Consider the following 14588-nt stretch of genomic DNA (forward strand, 5'->3'; position numbering starts at 1 on the left):
TCATTTACCTGTTACTACCACACACCAAATCAGGTCGTTGGTACTTGCTGGCTTGTGTAGCCTCTAGGTAACAAAAGCTCAACACTGCGCCCTAGCATCCTGGAGCACTTCTGTTGTGTTTTGTACGTGCTTCAGAGTTTTTACGTGTTTTGGAGTTTTTACATGTTTTGGAGTTTTTACGTGCTTCAGGGTTTGTACGTGCTTCAGAGTTCATACGTGTTTTGAAGTTTGTACATGCTTTGTCTCTAGGAGCCACCGTAAATATACTTTTATTTATTCACTCCACATAAAATGTAATAAATAAATCATATAATACAAAAACCAACTAGTCACAGTTCAACTTTTAACTATATAAATGTTCAGCTTTTTCCTTTTAAACAAATTTAAAGTGAAAAAACACAAAACACTGCAAACCACAACACAATTAAATATAAATTAAAATATGAAAACTAAAAGAACATGCATATTCTCTGTCATATGGACCTGCATGAATAAACTTTGAATCCTTTATCATCCGCAACTGAAAATCGTTGTGGATGATTACCATAGACTGTAGAAACAGTCAATGATGATTACCTTTCTAATGTGACGTAGTTGTCCCTGGCTCTCTTTCTCTGTCTCTCCCTCCTGCTCTGTTCCTGTTAGTGATGGGTCGTTCCCGAACGAAATGGCTCTTAGAGCCGGTTCTTTGACATGAACGACGCCGGCTCCTTATCCCGAGCTGTCACGTGTTTTTTTTTTTTTTCTTTCTCTCACCCTGTCAGAGGATTTTTGTTTTTAAAGGTTTTATTATTCATATAATAATCAGCTAAGAGTGTTTATATTTCTGTTCTGTACTCAAACAGCTGCATATTCTTGTACTCAAACAGCTGCATATTTTAACTGCTGGCTCTCTACTCTATAACGGAAACTGTTTGCCTTCTTATTAAATGTCAGCAGCAGGAAACCGCCACCCAAGAGTAAGAAACGACCTTGTGGAGGATACAAAGTTCTTGAGAAATCACACCTGCTTGCTTGACAAGATAAGCATGATATTTCCTTTTTTTGTATGCTTCCTGCTGTGTATAAATAAAGGCAGCGAGCTGCTCCACGGGTGTGAATCTCTGTTGAGGTTTCACCCGTGCACGTTAAACTGCTGAAGTGTCTGAGTGTTATTTCATTACATCTGAGTGCTTGATAAAAGAATCTCTAACACACCCTCTCTTACACTCTCTTACACTCAGTAGCACAGGAACTTCCTGGAAAAAAAGTGCGAGAAAGAGGGTGAGAGAAAGAAAAAAAAAAAAAAAAACACGTGACGGCTCGGGATAAGGAGCCAGCGTCGTTCACGTCAAAGAACCGGCTCTAAGAGCCATTTCGTTCGGGAACGACCCATCACTAACACATCACTATTGCTAACCTAACCCAAAAACAGTAGTCTAGTCTAAGGCTACGTCCACACGTACCGGGGTATTTTTGAAAACGCAGATTTTTCTATGCGTTTGCACCTTTCGTCCACACGTAATCAGCGTTTTCGGTCACTGAAAACGGAGATTTCTAAAAACTCCGACCAGGGTGGATATTTTTGAAAACTCCGTTTTTGCATTTACGGACGACAAAAACGCAGAAAACGCAGCATCAAAGGTGTGCGCATTTTTTGACGTCACACTGTGCGCCACGTTATTGTTTCGGTGAAATGAATTTCTACAATACTATTACTGTTAATTGTACTCTCTGTAGTGTTTAAATGCTTACATATACACACACAGTTACTGTCCCTCCACACATACTCGGTTCTGCTTCTATGCCCCAGCTTTGTTTACTTTTTCCCACCGAGGCTTCTAGACTTCTGATTGGCCAACATTTCTGCACGGTTAGGAATATATCGCCACCTGTTGCTTTGGCATGTTCATAGCAGCGTTTTCCTTCATTTCTGCCTTTACATGTGGACGGGATTATTTTTCAAAACGAAAACGTAAAATCTCCATTTTCAAAAATACCCGTGTACGTGTGGACGTAGCCTAAGTATCACATTACAATTAAAAGAAACATAAAGAATACAAGGATTATAACTGAACAGAAGGCTAGGCTATCGATAATAATAATTTCTTATAGGTTACTCTACAATAGGCTGCAAATAGCCTGAATGATTAAAAAACCGATAATGTCATTATAATTGTATATCTTTATATAGAGAAGTAACCTCTCAGGTTCACAATGACATTTTCTGTGAAAACATTTTATTAGCCCTATACCTGAATTTGCATAATTTCATGACTCATGTTAAAAGTAGGTCTGCTACAGGCCTACAGTATAAACTTGTAAAGTGACTTACATATAATTCGTGTATTTTTTAAAAACAACTGACTAAAACTATAGTTTTTACAATATTTGCATGTCAAATTAACATAATTTTTTTTGTTATGAGTATTAAAGTATTTCACTGTTTTTGTTCCCAATATTTGTAGTTTTAACAAATAGATTTGATTATGATAACACATTGATGTTGTAAATATAACAAAGACATTCTGTTTAATAGTTTACAAAAATTCACTGTGATTGAAACATTTCTGTAGGGATTTTACATGGTTTTTATGTCAATTTCACTGCCATTTTTTACAGTGTAGGGCTAATCTGCAGGTATAGACAAGAAATAAAAAACAAGACATAGGGGATTTTTCCAAATATTTTCACAATATTATAGTGTGGTGTGACTAAAGCATGGCGGGATCACAGGTTGTTGCTTTGAGCCATTTTTTTTACACGCGGCTGCAGCTCACAAGCTGCCAGCCGCACATACACCACACCACAACCACCCACCAAGTCCCCGTGTTTTAACAGGCGGGCGTGGTCTGCCCGCCACATATAGTTAAATTATGTTTTGTCATTGCAAAACCATAACATTTTTAATGTGCTGTGTTTGTGTTTTAATGCACTTGTTTGGATATAATGTGCCATAAATATTTTCTTAATGCCTGGTTTAAGTCACAGGTTTATTTACAGGTTTGCCACCATTTGGTGCTGTTACCCCATTGATTCAGCATTACACTGCTTGTGTTTCCAGATGTCCTGCTGGTCACATGAATTTGGCTGGGAAATTCTTTGCTTGTATTACACTTTATCCTTTACCTCATTCTCATGTTTGCCATTCACAAGCAGCTGGGGCCAAAATCGTCATTGTAGGAAATATGGTGAGAAAGTTACCATCAGTTGGCATTATACCAGGGGTACATGTTTAATGATATACTGTGAACAACATGACAACTTCCTCCTCTTGTTCAGACGAAGGATGGAGTTGTCAATCAGGCTCTGCTCCACCCTTACAAGCCAAACCTGAATCACTTTTTTGCAAATCTTTGGACAGATCCAGTAGCGGTTTTTGATATGGGCGACACGGGCGGTTGCCCGGGGCGGCATCGTGGGGAGGGGGGGGGCGGCATCACGGGCATCGGCAAAAAATAAAAATAAAAAAATTGCTCATACTCATGCTGCCCCGATGTCATGCTAGCGCATACTGGGGATGACATAGGCACCGATCTTTCTATCGCCCATTTGCTGGGAGTAAGGGCGCCCTCCGTTTGCGAGGAGGCCTATTGCTTGCGGCACAGGGAGGAGATTTACAGTTTGATGATTTAAAGTCTCACACACAACCCGTCGAAAGGGGAGGGGGCCCTGCTGCTTCCAAATAGAGCACATTTCACTCATAATGTTGTCAATCCAAGCCCATTATGTATTCCTGATTTGAATCCTGGGTTGTGCGAGGTGCCAGAGGGAGTGTTCGCCCAGGGCGCCAAACAGGCTAGGACCGCCACTGGACAGATCCCTACGCAAGAGATGGATGGTACAAATGTTTATGCAAATGGCATAAAAATGTTGTTGTTACATTTTCAAATCAGATCTTCACAGCAATAAAAAACTGAATGTAGCTTTCTTATCTTTCTCCTTTAATGTCTGTTTTGTGACACTGAACAAGGAGCTGCGTATAAATCAGGATAGTAACTGTCTGGTAGTGATTTTGCTGGTCCTAAACCTCCTGGTCAGCAACATTCTGCTCATCAATCTACAGTGTTGGGGGGTAACGGAATACATGTACCAGCGTTACATATTTAAAATACAAAATATGAGTAACTGTAGTCCCTTACAGTCACTGTTTAAAAAGGTGATAATCAGAATACAGTTACTTTGTTGGAATAAAGGGATTACACGGCGGTCTTTCCCTGTTTCATATGTTAGACTATGACCTATTTTTGGAAATTCCACACCGGTGGAAACCCAAACAAAACACGCATTAAGAGACTCTAATGTCTGTGTCTCAATCTTGGGGCCCATATCACCCCTCCTTGCATCCGTGACGTGAAGAAATATTTTAAACAATTATTATTCAAAAACTTATTTAATATGAAGGCATATTCAATAGGCAGAGTGTTACAGGCGTAGCCCTAAAGAAAGTAGCCTCATGGGCAGTGTAGTCCGAGCTGTAGGGAGAATGTGTGGGACTGCTCCTCCCGTTATGTGTGTGTGAGCATGGGGGAGGGAGAAAAAAGGAGAGTCGAAAAGTACAAATTGTCACAGAGCAGAAATGGGAGCTGAAAGCATGTAAATATAATAATAACCACTGCAGCCAGAGGTCCCTTTACTACGGTTTGGAGCTGCGGATCTGTTTTATATACGCGTGGAATAGTTTTCTACATGAGATCGCTGCAAAAAGTGCAGCCTTACCTAATGTCCACCTACTGTTACTCATTTTATATTAAGATTTAAAAATCTAGTTGGTATTGGCATGGTGAGTAACCTTCAGTAATAGTAAAATAAATCCCACAGCAATAGTACATTCATGTAGTTGTAAAAAAGCATGATAATGTATTAAGTAATCCAAAGTATTCAGAATATGTTACTCTCATTGAGTAACATAACAGAATACGCTACAAAATACATTTTGAGGCATGTATTCTGTAATCTGTAGTGGAATACATTTTAAAAGTAACCTTCCCAACACTGTTAACCTACTCATTGCCATGTTTAGGCGTGTTTAGGCATGTAGCTAAAGAACCAGTCTATCAGTATTCACATACTGATTATTTTCACTTGACTAAGCTTGAGTCAAGTCAAGTCAAGTAGCTTTATTATCATTTCAACCAGTGGTACAGTACACAGAGAAACTTGACAAAATTCTTCCAAGACCATGTTGCTACATATATAGTTTATAACAAACAAACAACACAGGACTACATAAAGCGTAAGTGTGCAAGAATTTCAAAAACAGCAACAACAAAAAAAACAGTGCAACGCCAGACAGAATGGAACGATACAGACACAAGAAAGTCCAGACAAAACAGTGCAACAGAAAAGTACAACAATAACAGTGGGTTGTGCAAAAAATAACTTGGTGTATGAAGGTGTGCACGTGTGTGTGTATGAGACTGTGCAGATAAGTGCTTGAGGTAGTGACGTGTGTGAGCGAATCATTGTATGTGTCAGTCCAGTCACAGTGTTCAGGAGTCTGAAGGTTTGGGGGAAGAGACTGTTTCACAGTTTGGCAGTGAGGGCCCGAATGCTGCAGTACCTCTTGCCAGAAAACAGCATTGTGAAGAGTGTGTGTGAGGGGTGCATGGGGTCCTCGCAGGTCCACACAGCTACACTTTCTCTAAAAGGGTAGGAATATAGTGACATCTACTAGAAGTTCTAACGTTAGTGGCTGTAACTCAGGAGGTAGATTGGAAGGTTGGTGGTTTGATCCTTGGCTCCCCCAGTCTGCATGGTAGATATCCTTGGGCAAGATATTAACCCCGAATTACTCGTCAATTTATCCATCGGAATATGAATGTAAATTTATGGGTGAATGTGACATGTGCTATAAAGCGCTTTGGGTGCTATGGGACAGCAGAAAACTGTTATGTAAGAAATCAGTTCTTTTACCATTTACAACCTGATTGTTAAGTACCACTCCCATCCTTCTTTGTCTGCTCCTTTCATTATCTTCTCAAGCATGAAGTCTTTATCAAGAGGATCATCCTCCCACATGTCTCAGTATTGGATCAGGAATATTATTCTAAAAAAGTTATTGGTCATTGCACATCAAATGCTGTGTGAAGAAGGCACAGCCCATTAGGTTTGGGTAATTTCTTAAATGACTCAGAAAGGCTCAAACTGATGAATCCAAAGTAAGCACACCTAAGCAATAGCTACAGATGAGACCGGCCACACAACAGGCCAAAAGGAAGGCAGGATGGAGTGTGTCGTCACAGAAAACCCAAACTGCAATTAGAAAAAAAAAGGAGTGGTAGTAGGAATATGGACGGGGTGTGTTTGGAGCAACAAGCAAACATAAGAATCAAAACATCACAAAAGGTTACTTTAAGTCCAACATTAGGAAATGAAACTGCGTGTGTGTGTGTGTGTGTGTGTTTGAGTTGATTTAGTCATAGTGTTAAAGACACTGTTTACTATCTGCCGTATTCCTGAATTCCCAACATAGTTTCCAGCTACTGACAACTAAATATATCGACATTGTTGATGAAAGCAGTTGTATGAAATGTTTAGCCACATCAGTCCAACCTTTATTTTATTTGTCAATATTTAAATGTGATATACAATAAATATGTAAGTGAATCAAGTGTGTGTTTTTAATGTATAGTCCATAAGGAAAATAAATAATGGAATCCTGCAGGTTTAAAACCTGATACATGTTCTACTTTCATAATGAACCTTTGAAATCGTTTAACCAGGGCCATGAAGCAGCTGCAAATTTTCTTTTAAAAGTTACGATTAAGCAAATGGAACCCATGCACACATTGCACTAAATTTCAGCTGAATAAAAATTCTTATTCTAATAATATTTTTTTGACTGAAATTTGCGTTTCAAACAAATATATTTGCCTGCATTAATATTTAACACCACAGAGACTCATACCTAACAGGCTGAGTTGCAAATGTGTGGTATTTTTAGCTTAGCTCAAAGCTGCTGAGCTGTCTGTCTGCTGCAGTGGTGTCTAAATGTGTCATTAAAGGTATTCAGTTTTTCCACATCAGATGGGAGTGACCAGGTAAGAGGATGGGGAAGTATTGCAATGAACGCTAGACCAGCTCAGACTCCGTGTCTGAGTGGTTTCGACTGGAATTTCTTGTTTTCAAAGTTTGGAGGAACTGTCTTCCTCTGTGAAACCACACCTTTACATGTGTGCCTGCTGCACCTATTTTGTGTGCATGCAGAGTGACGACAGTGGCAGGGAATGGAGTTAGCAGTAGGAGACAAGGTGGAAACTCGTCAGAAATCAACAGTTTTAGTCCTTCCGCACACATTTCTTACTGAGAACGACTGAAGGAGAAGCATGAATGATACGGGAGCAGAAGAAGAAGGAGTAAGAATAGAAGAAAGAGATAGAGATGACAACACTGACAATATCTGCCAAACTGAGAAGAGCCAGGTAGGTCAGCTTTCACTAAAACCCTTCAACTGCTGTTGTGATGTCATGGCATGTTTGCAAAAACAAAACAAAACAAAAGAGAAAGCAACTAACCAAAAGAAAAAAAAGCTGAATGTTTAAAAAAGTTATACTTGGAATTTCCACTAAATGTTCCAAGTAATGGCGATGGTGAGCCACCCACAAACGTCTCAGAAACTTGTCTAACTGGTGGACCTTAAAGGAAGCTTTACTAAGTATAAACCGGTTCATTGAAAGGTTTCTATAGCAATTCAATAACGTTTACTCAAAAGAAAAATGGAAAGCACAATATAAGAGCCCAACTTATGTCTACTAGTATACCTATAGCATCATAACTACATGTATGTAATTAAGCATGTAATCTTGTTTACTGATAACATTAAAGATGGCTGCATTCCATTCATTCATTTAGCTGCCGAGGTGTTTTGCAGGCCTGTGGGGATCACATTAGTAATAGGCAAAGGAAAGGTTTGTGAAACACTGAAACTTTTAAAGCATAAGGTTTCAAAACAATCTCATACTCCTCTCTGCACGCACACCTGCTAATCTCACAGGTTGCACTATTCTCCACATGGCCACTTGTCACAGAAGCATGTATAGCAACAATTTTGATCGACATATGTTTTAGAGAAATAATTATACAAATAAAGGAAGAAAAATGCAGAAATTGTTACAGACAGCAATCAGTAGCTGTAAAGAACGATGTGTTTCAGCAAAGACCATTTTCTCCCTCAGTTAAGACTGTTTTAGTTGCTTAGTAATTCAGTGTGATGCACAACAAACCAATTTCGAATTCATTATATAGCGAGAAAATATTGTTTATATTTATTGTTATAACTACCCAGATTTAAGGCTGTTTTTTTCTTAACAAACAAACCACATCCCCATTCAAAGTTTGGAAGTGAATTTAACTTTTGTTGAATTATAAGCTTCCTGAGAGTTAACATCGACAGCGTTATGATTGATGTGATGTGATGATTCAGCGCATGAATCATCACATCTCACAACATAAAAGACATGCATCGGAGGTGTTTGGAGGTGGGGGGCGGTATGTTTGTGTCAGTGTACATGCATATGTGTGCATTTGTGTGCGTCCCTTGAGAGAAGGTATCCCTTCACCCGGTTAAGTGAAAGTCAGCATTCCTTCAGTCGATACAGGTGGCCTTGAAGAATAAGGGTAAAGAGTCCAAAAACACACAGTCCTGTTATCAAGGAGAATTTTGTTATTTCCATTAACCTCGGCCTTGGGGCCTTCCAGCTGGCACCAGTGGGGGTAACCGCATGAAATGAAGATGGTGGTTGTTTGAATTAGTACGAACAACTGCATCCAATTTTACAGTTGTCTAATGTCCGTCACTTGTCACCAGGTCTCTCAATTTCCTGTTGAAGAGCCGTGAGCTTCTCTAAGACCACAGTCTGAGTATTCAAGGCCCTCCCCGTCGCTTCGATTATAGCGGCCAGCCTTGTGGGGATTTGAACAGCCGTAACTGCTTTCTTTAATCTTCGATAAGCCAGGGCCGAGCCAGCTCCAATGAGCAAGAACCCTGTTATCATATTTCTGAATAGGTAGATGTGTTCGATGTCCTTGAGTGACAGTCCCGTCAGGCACAAGACGCGCCAGTTCCGCCAGACATCGATTGTGTAACCGGCAGGGAACGTCCCTCCAGGACAGTCGGGCTCTCTCGAACCCAGGCTTCTCGATGAGAAGTGCAACTCAGTCTGCAGATGTCTTGGTTAAATCCAGTTCTGCCTCAGTTTCTAAAAACAGCCAGACTCGCATCTTGATATCCTTATGAACCTTTCGTTGACCCTGACAAGCTTCTGCAGTATAAATCGAGTTCTTCATTTCAAATGCCACCAAACTTTTCAAGACTTTGGTGCATCACAAAGCACAGGTTCTCGATGAGAAGCCTGGGTTCTCCTCAATTGCATTAAAGGACCAGTTGATCAAATCCATAATTCTTCTTTAGGTTTAAGAGAACACTGAGACTGAGAGACTCTTTGAGGGTTTGAGATAGAAGAGACTAGACAAGACATGAGAAGCCAAGCAGTAAAGATAAAGGAGAGGGAGAAGGTGTTTAATTTCTAAGTCCCTAAGTGTAATGATAATGAACTTGCGTGCTTTTTTTTTTCTCCCAAAAAGATGGGAGTAAGAGCTGACAATTTCTGCCGGTTTTCTCCTTAAGCTTCATAATCAACAAAAATAATAATGAGAAACCAGGTATTGTTTTGTTATATACAAGTGGCTCTTGTGCCCCTTGTTATAAATAGAAGCTGTAGTATTAAAAACAATAATTTAGTAATAACAAGATTCAGCTCAAATGACACTGGTTCATACAAATGGAAATCCTGGCACCTTGGCTTACTTGCTTACATTCCTAGAAGCAGCAGGTAAGCAACCTGTCAACACTTGGCTGAAATACAACCAGAACCTCAAACATGATGTAATTGTTTTGAACTGCAGTGTTTCAAAAAACCTGAGCTTCAAACACTCAACACACTGTAAAAATGTCAGTACTGAGGGTCACATACCGAGCTTTCATTCCACTTGCATAATAGCAGATTATAAATAAATACCAATGAGTACCTAGGCCAATTTAAAAGTTTAATTAAAAAAATAAAATGTTTGACTTGTGGGTTGTATTATTCTACTACAGAATATGTGCATACACAGGCTCACTGTTAAACCAGGCTCAGAAATCCGTATAAGTCAATCACTATTTAACAACTTTTTAAAAATCCTTTCAGAGTTGGATCCCCAAAATCATCAAGAAACGAGTGTGCAGCACTTTTGTAGAAGATTCTGTCAGGTACTGTGACCTCTGCCTTTTGATAGTGACATGCTTGTAATTTGAGTTGACTCTCATAGTGATGTTTGTATCCCTCCACCTCTCTCAGTAGTAGTGAATTTTGTCAGTGTGGGGCTGCGAGAGATGACCATGCCTCTGTGGCTGTTGGAGATTATTTCAGCACAGCAATTTTGAAGCACTGGGAAAGTGCGGAGCACTCCTCTGAACAACCAACTGATGCCTTTGGAGAGGTGCAGTTTGCAGGAGCCAGCAAGAGGCACAGCCATGTGGGTGCTTTCATTTTGTCCCATAATGCTTTATCTCTACAGCCTTAGAGTTTTGGAAAATGTGAAAATGTTTTTAAAGGAAAATTCATGTAAAGGTGTAAAGGTGGGTTAAATAAAGATCCAGATAAACCTGGAGCTCTGGTAGTCAGTACTTTGAGTTTTCCTGACCTTCAACCTGCTACTAAACAAACAAAGTCAGTACCAGAGTAAAGAACAAGCCACTCCTTAACATATTGAGGAAAGTTCCTATAAAACCTTTAACACTGACTCTCCCATAGTTTTCCTGACAGTAAAAATTGGTCTGGGCTCTAATGGGTCATTTTCATTTTCAAAGTTTTAATCACAATTTAAAGGTTGAAACAACCAAAGCATCATTTTAGCTTTGATACTAGATCACAATTCATTACTTTCCAAGCCTCTTTGTGTTGTTGACATGTAATTGTTTCTTTTAATCCATCAAATGTCTAATCTTAGTTCCTGCGCCTGTCATGGAGCACTGAGCCTTCGGTGGTGTACAACATACTGACAGCCCAGTCAATATGGGGTCTTCCTAGACCAAACCTGGTTGTTTCTGTTGTGGGTGGAGAGAGCAGGACACAGGTGAAGACCTGGGTACGGGAGGTTCTCAGGCAGGGACTTGTGAAAGCGTCACAAGGAACAGGTAAAAACTTTATGCATCTGTCACTCTGTCAGTGCCTCATCTATAATGATTACAGTGTGCTTGGAATTTCTGTGAGATGTTTGCTGAAATATTTGATTGTTGGTTAGCAGATGCTATCGTCATTTCCAGATCGTTCCCTTTACCATATAAAAAATGTCTAAAAGAATGCCTTGCCTTAACTTTGTTTAGTTTCTAGATTTATAAAGCTGTAAAAGGAAAAAAAAGCAGATTCTGTTCACCTGGACATACGTTTTTCATCTATGAAAATATAGCTGAAACATTTCCTTACCTGGATAACTGAGCATGCATCGAGATATGTAAGTCATCTTAATGCAATCACATATCAATGATGGCCAAACCCCATCTTGCAGTCATCTTTGTAGAAGATATTATACATCCTGTAGCACACCTGGGATGTCAGGTATCGCTGTTAAGGACTCTGGAGATGCTGTGATCGTAAATAAAGCAGTTTCCCACTCAAGACATCAGGATGGAAGTAGTATTGTTTACTCAATGGATTATACTATAAGCTCTAAAAAAAAGCATACTGTCTGGTCCTAATGTTTGTACTGAAATGGCAATTTTCTCTTTGACTACTGTACCAAGTGCAGGTAGCACATGGTGATACTGATCTCCTGTCACTTGCTCTTCTTTTAAAACAAGTACAAGAAGCAATGAAAAAAATGTTCACACAAATATGCAAGTTGCTACATGGCTCACACTAAGTAAACATGATTATTGGATAAGATCCAGGACAGGGCGTAGCAGTGAGAAAGCAAACATGTTGCTTTTGTACTTACACTCGCCATTAAAACACGCTGCATATAAAAACATTTTTTATGCATCTTTTTGGTTTTTCTAGTATTTCTAGTGCTCTTAATTCTTTGACAGATAAACACACAGACCGAAACTCAGGCTCCAGCCAAACTTAACACAGTGACTGGGGAGACATAGGGAACATGGCGACAAGAGTGACGTGACATGTGGAGACAAGTTAAACTAAAGGCAAAGGAAGGCAAAGGACCAAAACCTAAGAATTAAATTAAAAAATTAAATGGACAATACGTAAACACTGGGTCACCAGACTCATGACCCTGACAGTGTTTTAGTGAAAATGATAAAAAATAATATGATACAGTTTCACAGCATAATACATTATTTTTGTTTGATTTTTAAGCCTATTCAAAGAAATGTAACAGATAGAAATAAATAAATAATAAATAATAGGTATGAAGTTGTGCAAAATGTAAATAACCCCAGTTATGGACAACATATTAGCTAATGGTATCACATATAGAGATATGAGATTTGCAAATTATTGTTAATTATTATTCAGGTGTTATTTTACACAGCTTTTTAACATTTCGGAATTATTTAGTGGCATGGCACAGTAAGCTACGTAGTATACAGGTTGAACCAGGAAATTTACCATCTACCTGTTTCCCCCAGGTGCATGGATCTTAACTACAGGTTTGCGTGAAGGTGTTGGCAGGTGTGTTGGACAGGCAGTGAGAGATCATGCAGCTGCAGCATCTTCAGTCTCCCTCAACAAGGTGGTAGCGTTGGGCATTGCTCCGTGGGGCCTTGTGAAAAAACGAGAGCAGCTGGTCAACCCTCAGGTAGTACAGACATTTACACGTTTAAACATGTGTTCACTTTTATTTTGCAAAAAGCTCACTTAAAGATTTGATTTACATTTCTCATTTTAATAGATTTTTTAATTGCTTGTAATTAGTATAAATATACGTCCCAAATTTAAGATAAGTAAGACATTGTCTTGATGCATGCTCAGTTATCCAGGCAAGTAAATCCCAAAAAGTTGATTCTGTTCATCTGGAAGTAAGGCTTTCAGCGGGAGAAACATTACGTCACTCATCCAACTGTCTTCTTCAGTCTTAGATGACTGCAGGTTTTCCCAACCTTATAAACAGTACACGTGCATAATGACTGAAACTAGCACCACTGAAGAGCAATAGTCTACAAGGTCAGTTCCTTGAATACAACCACTGATCAATGCCCATAACTACAATTCCAGTACATTATATTACTCTGTTTGTGTTGGGGGACCCGATCGTTGAGGTGGACCAATTTTTGGCAGTGTGTTTCGTGTATAAAAGCCATGGAGATGCGGTGTTTAGAGAAAATGCATTTCAATTGTCACACTAAGGGTTTTCACTTAGACAGCAGTTGTCATTCTTCTCTGCTGGACCAGCTGGAACTTTCTTTAGGTGCCTTTCCAGCTTTGACAAATGTCCAGCTGGGATAAACACATTTACTCAGGGCCTTCTTGATATGATTTTCTTGTGATTCCCTGTCAGCCTACCCAAAACTAGGAAGGGACCTAAAGAAAGCTCCAGCCAATCCAGGTGAGAAGAAGGACAACTGCCGCCTAAGCAAAACCCCTTAGTGATTCTGTATGTGTCAGGAGTATCGGAAGAGTTGAAACGCATTTTCTCCCAACACTGTGTCTCTGTAGCTTTAATACCCCAAAAAATGATGCGCCAAAAACTGATCCACCCCAAGAGTCGGGTCCTGACACAAACAGAGTAATAAAGTGGATGCTGTTAAGTGTCAGCAGGATTGCCATGATTTATACATCAGGGAAACCAAACAGCCTCTGGCTAAAGTGAATGGCACAACACAGAAGAGCTACCTCGCCAGGCCAAGACTCTGCAGTGTATTTAAACCTACAGGCCAATGCTGTGATTACAGCCATTCCCCAACTCTCTCTAGATGGTACTCATGGCCATTGATTAATGGTCATTGATCAGTGCTAATGACAATATGCATATTAATGATCAAGAAACTGACCCAATGTTTATTCAGTTGTGTTGGTATCAGCCATTATGCAAATGTACTGTTTATGATGTTGGGAAAACCTGCAGTCAGCTGAGACTGAAGAAGTCAGCTGGATTTGCAACGAAGTGTTTCTCCCTGCTGAAAATGCTACGTCCAGATGAACAGAATCAACGTTTTGGGTTAGTAAGATTGTGTGAATTTTATCATTGAGTGCTCAAAGTAAGGCAAATCTATACTATACTGATAATCTTGGGACCAGGCTGTATTTGTATCTCCTATTAAAACACACAAAAAAGATCCAAAGGTTTCAGGCTTCCATTACACTGTAGACAATTATCTTAATCAAAGAAACACTGTAATAACAGTTTTTTCTTCTTTTGTAGGGAAGCTTTCCTGCAAAGTACTATGTCCACAACATTTCCCGGGACTCCTGCTACCTGGACAACAACTACCAGGCCTTCCTGCTGGTGGATGATGGTAGTGTGGGCCGCAGAGGAGGAGAAACAGATTTCAGAGCCAGATTGGAGGAATACATTTCCCAGCAGCGCACAGGCATATGGGGTGAGAGATGGTACCATACTATGAGTACAATATTTTATTAAGATTTATAAGACTTTTATTGAGCTGAAGT

General features: G+C 39.6%; 1 protein-coding gene across 3 annotated transcripts in view; it reads left to right on the plus strand.

The window, feature by feature from the left end:
* Positions 1 to 6945: 6945 nt before the first annotated feature.
* LOC120728558 (transient receptor potential cation channel subfamily M member 5-like) overlaps positions 6946 to 14588 on the plus strand; it is a 77911-nt gene continuing 70268 nt past the window's right edge. The window contains exons 1-6 of one of the 3 annotated variants that reach the window (XM_040023574.1): positions 7129 to 7403; positions 10170 to 10231; positions 10320 to 10497; positions 10972 to 11158; positions 12608 to 12777; positions 14341 to 14518. In XM_040023574.1, the coding sequence (XP_039879508.1) occupies positions 7308 to 7403; positions 10170 to 10231; positions 10320 to 10497; positions 10972 to 11158; positions 12608 to 12777; positions 14341 to 14518 (871 nt within the window). In that variant the 5' untranslated portion in view covers positions 7129 to 7307. Of the gene's footprint in view, positions 7404 to 7443; positions 9317 to 10169; positions 10232 to 10319; positions 10498 to 10971; positions 11159 to 12607; positions 12778 to 14340; positions 14519 to 14588 lie in introns of those variants that run through there. The other 2 variants (XM_040023575.1, XM_040023573.1) reach the window with 2 other exon arrangements.

Source organism: Simochromis diagramma, unplaced genomic scaffold (assembly GCF_900408965.1).
Source record: "Simochromis diagramma unplaced genomic scaffold, fSimDia1.1 OVJJ01000208.1, whole genome shotgun sequence".
In the NCBI taxonomy this organism is placed as follows: domain Eukaryota; kingdom Metazoa; phylum Chordata; class Actinopteri; order Cichliformes; family Cichlidae; genus Simochromis; species Simochromis diagramma.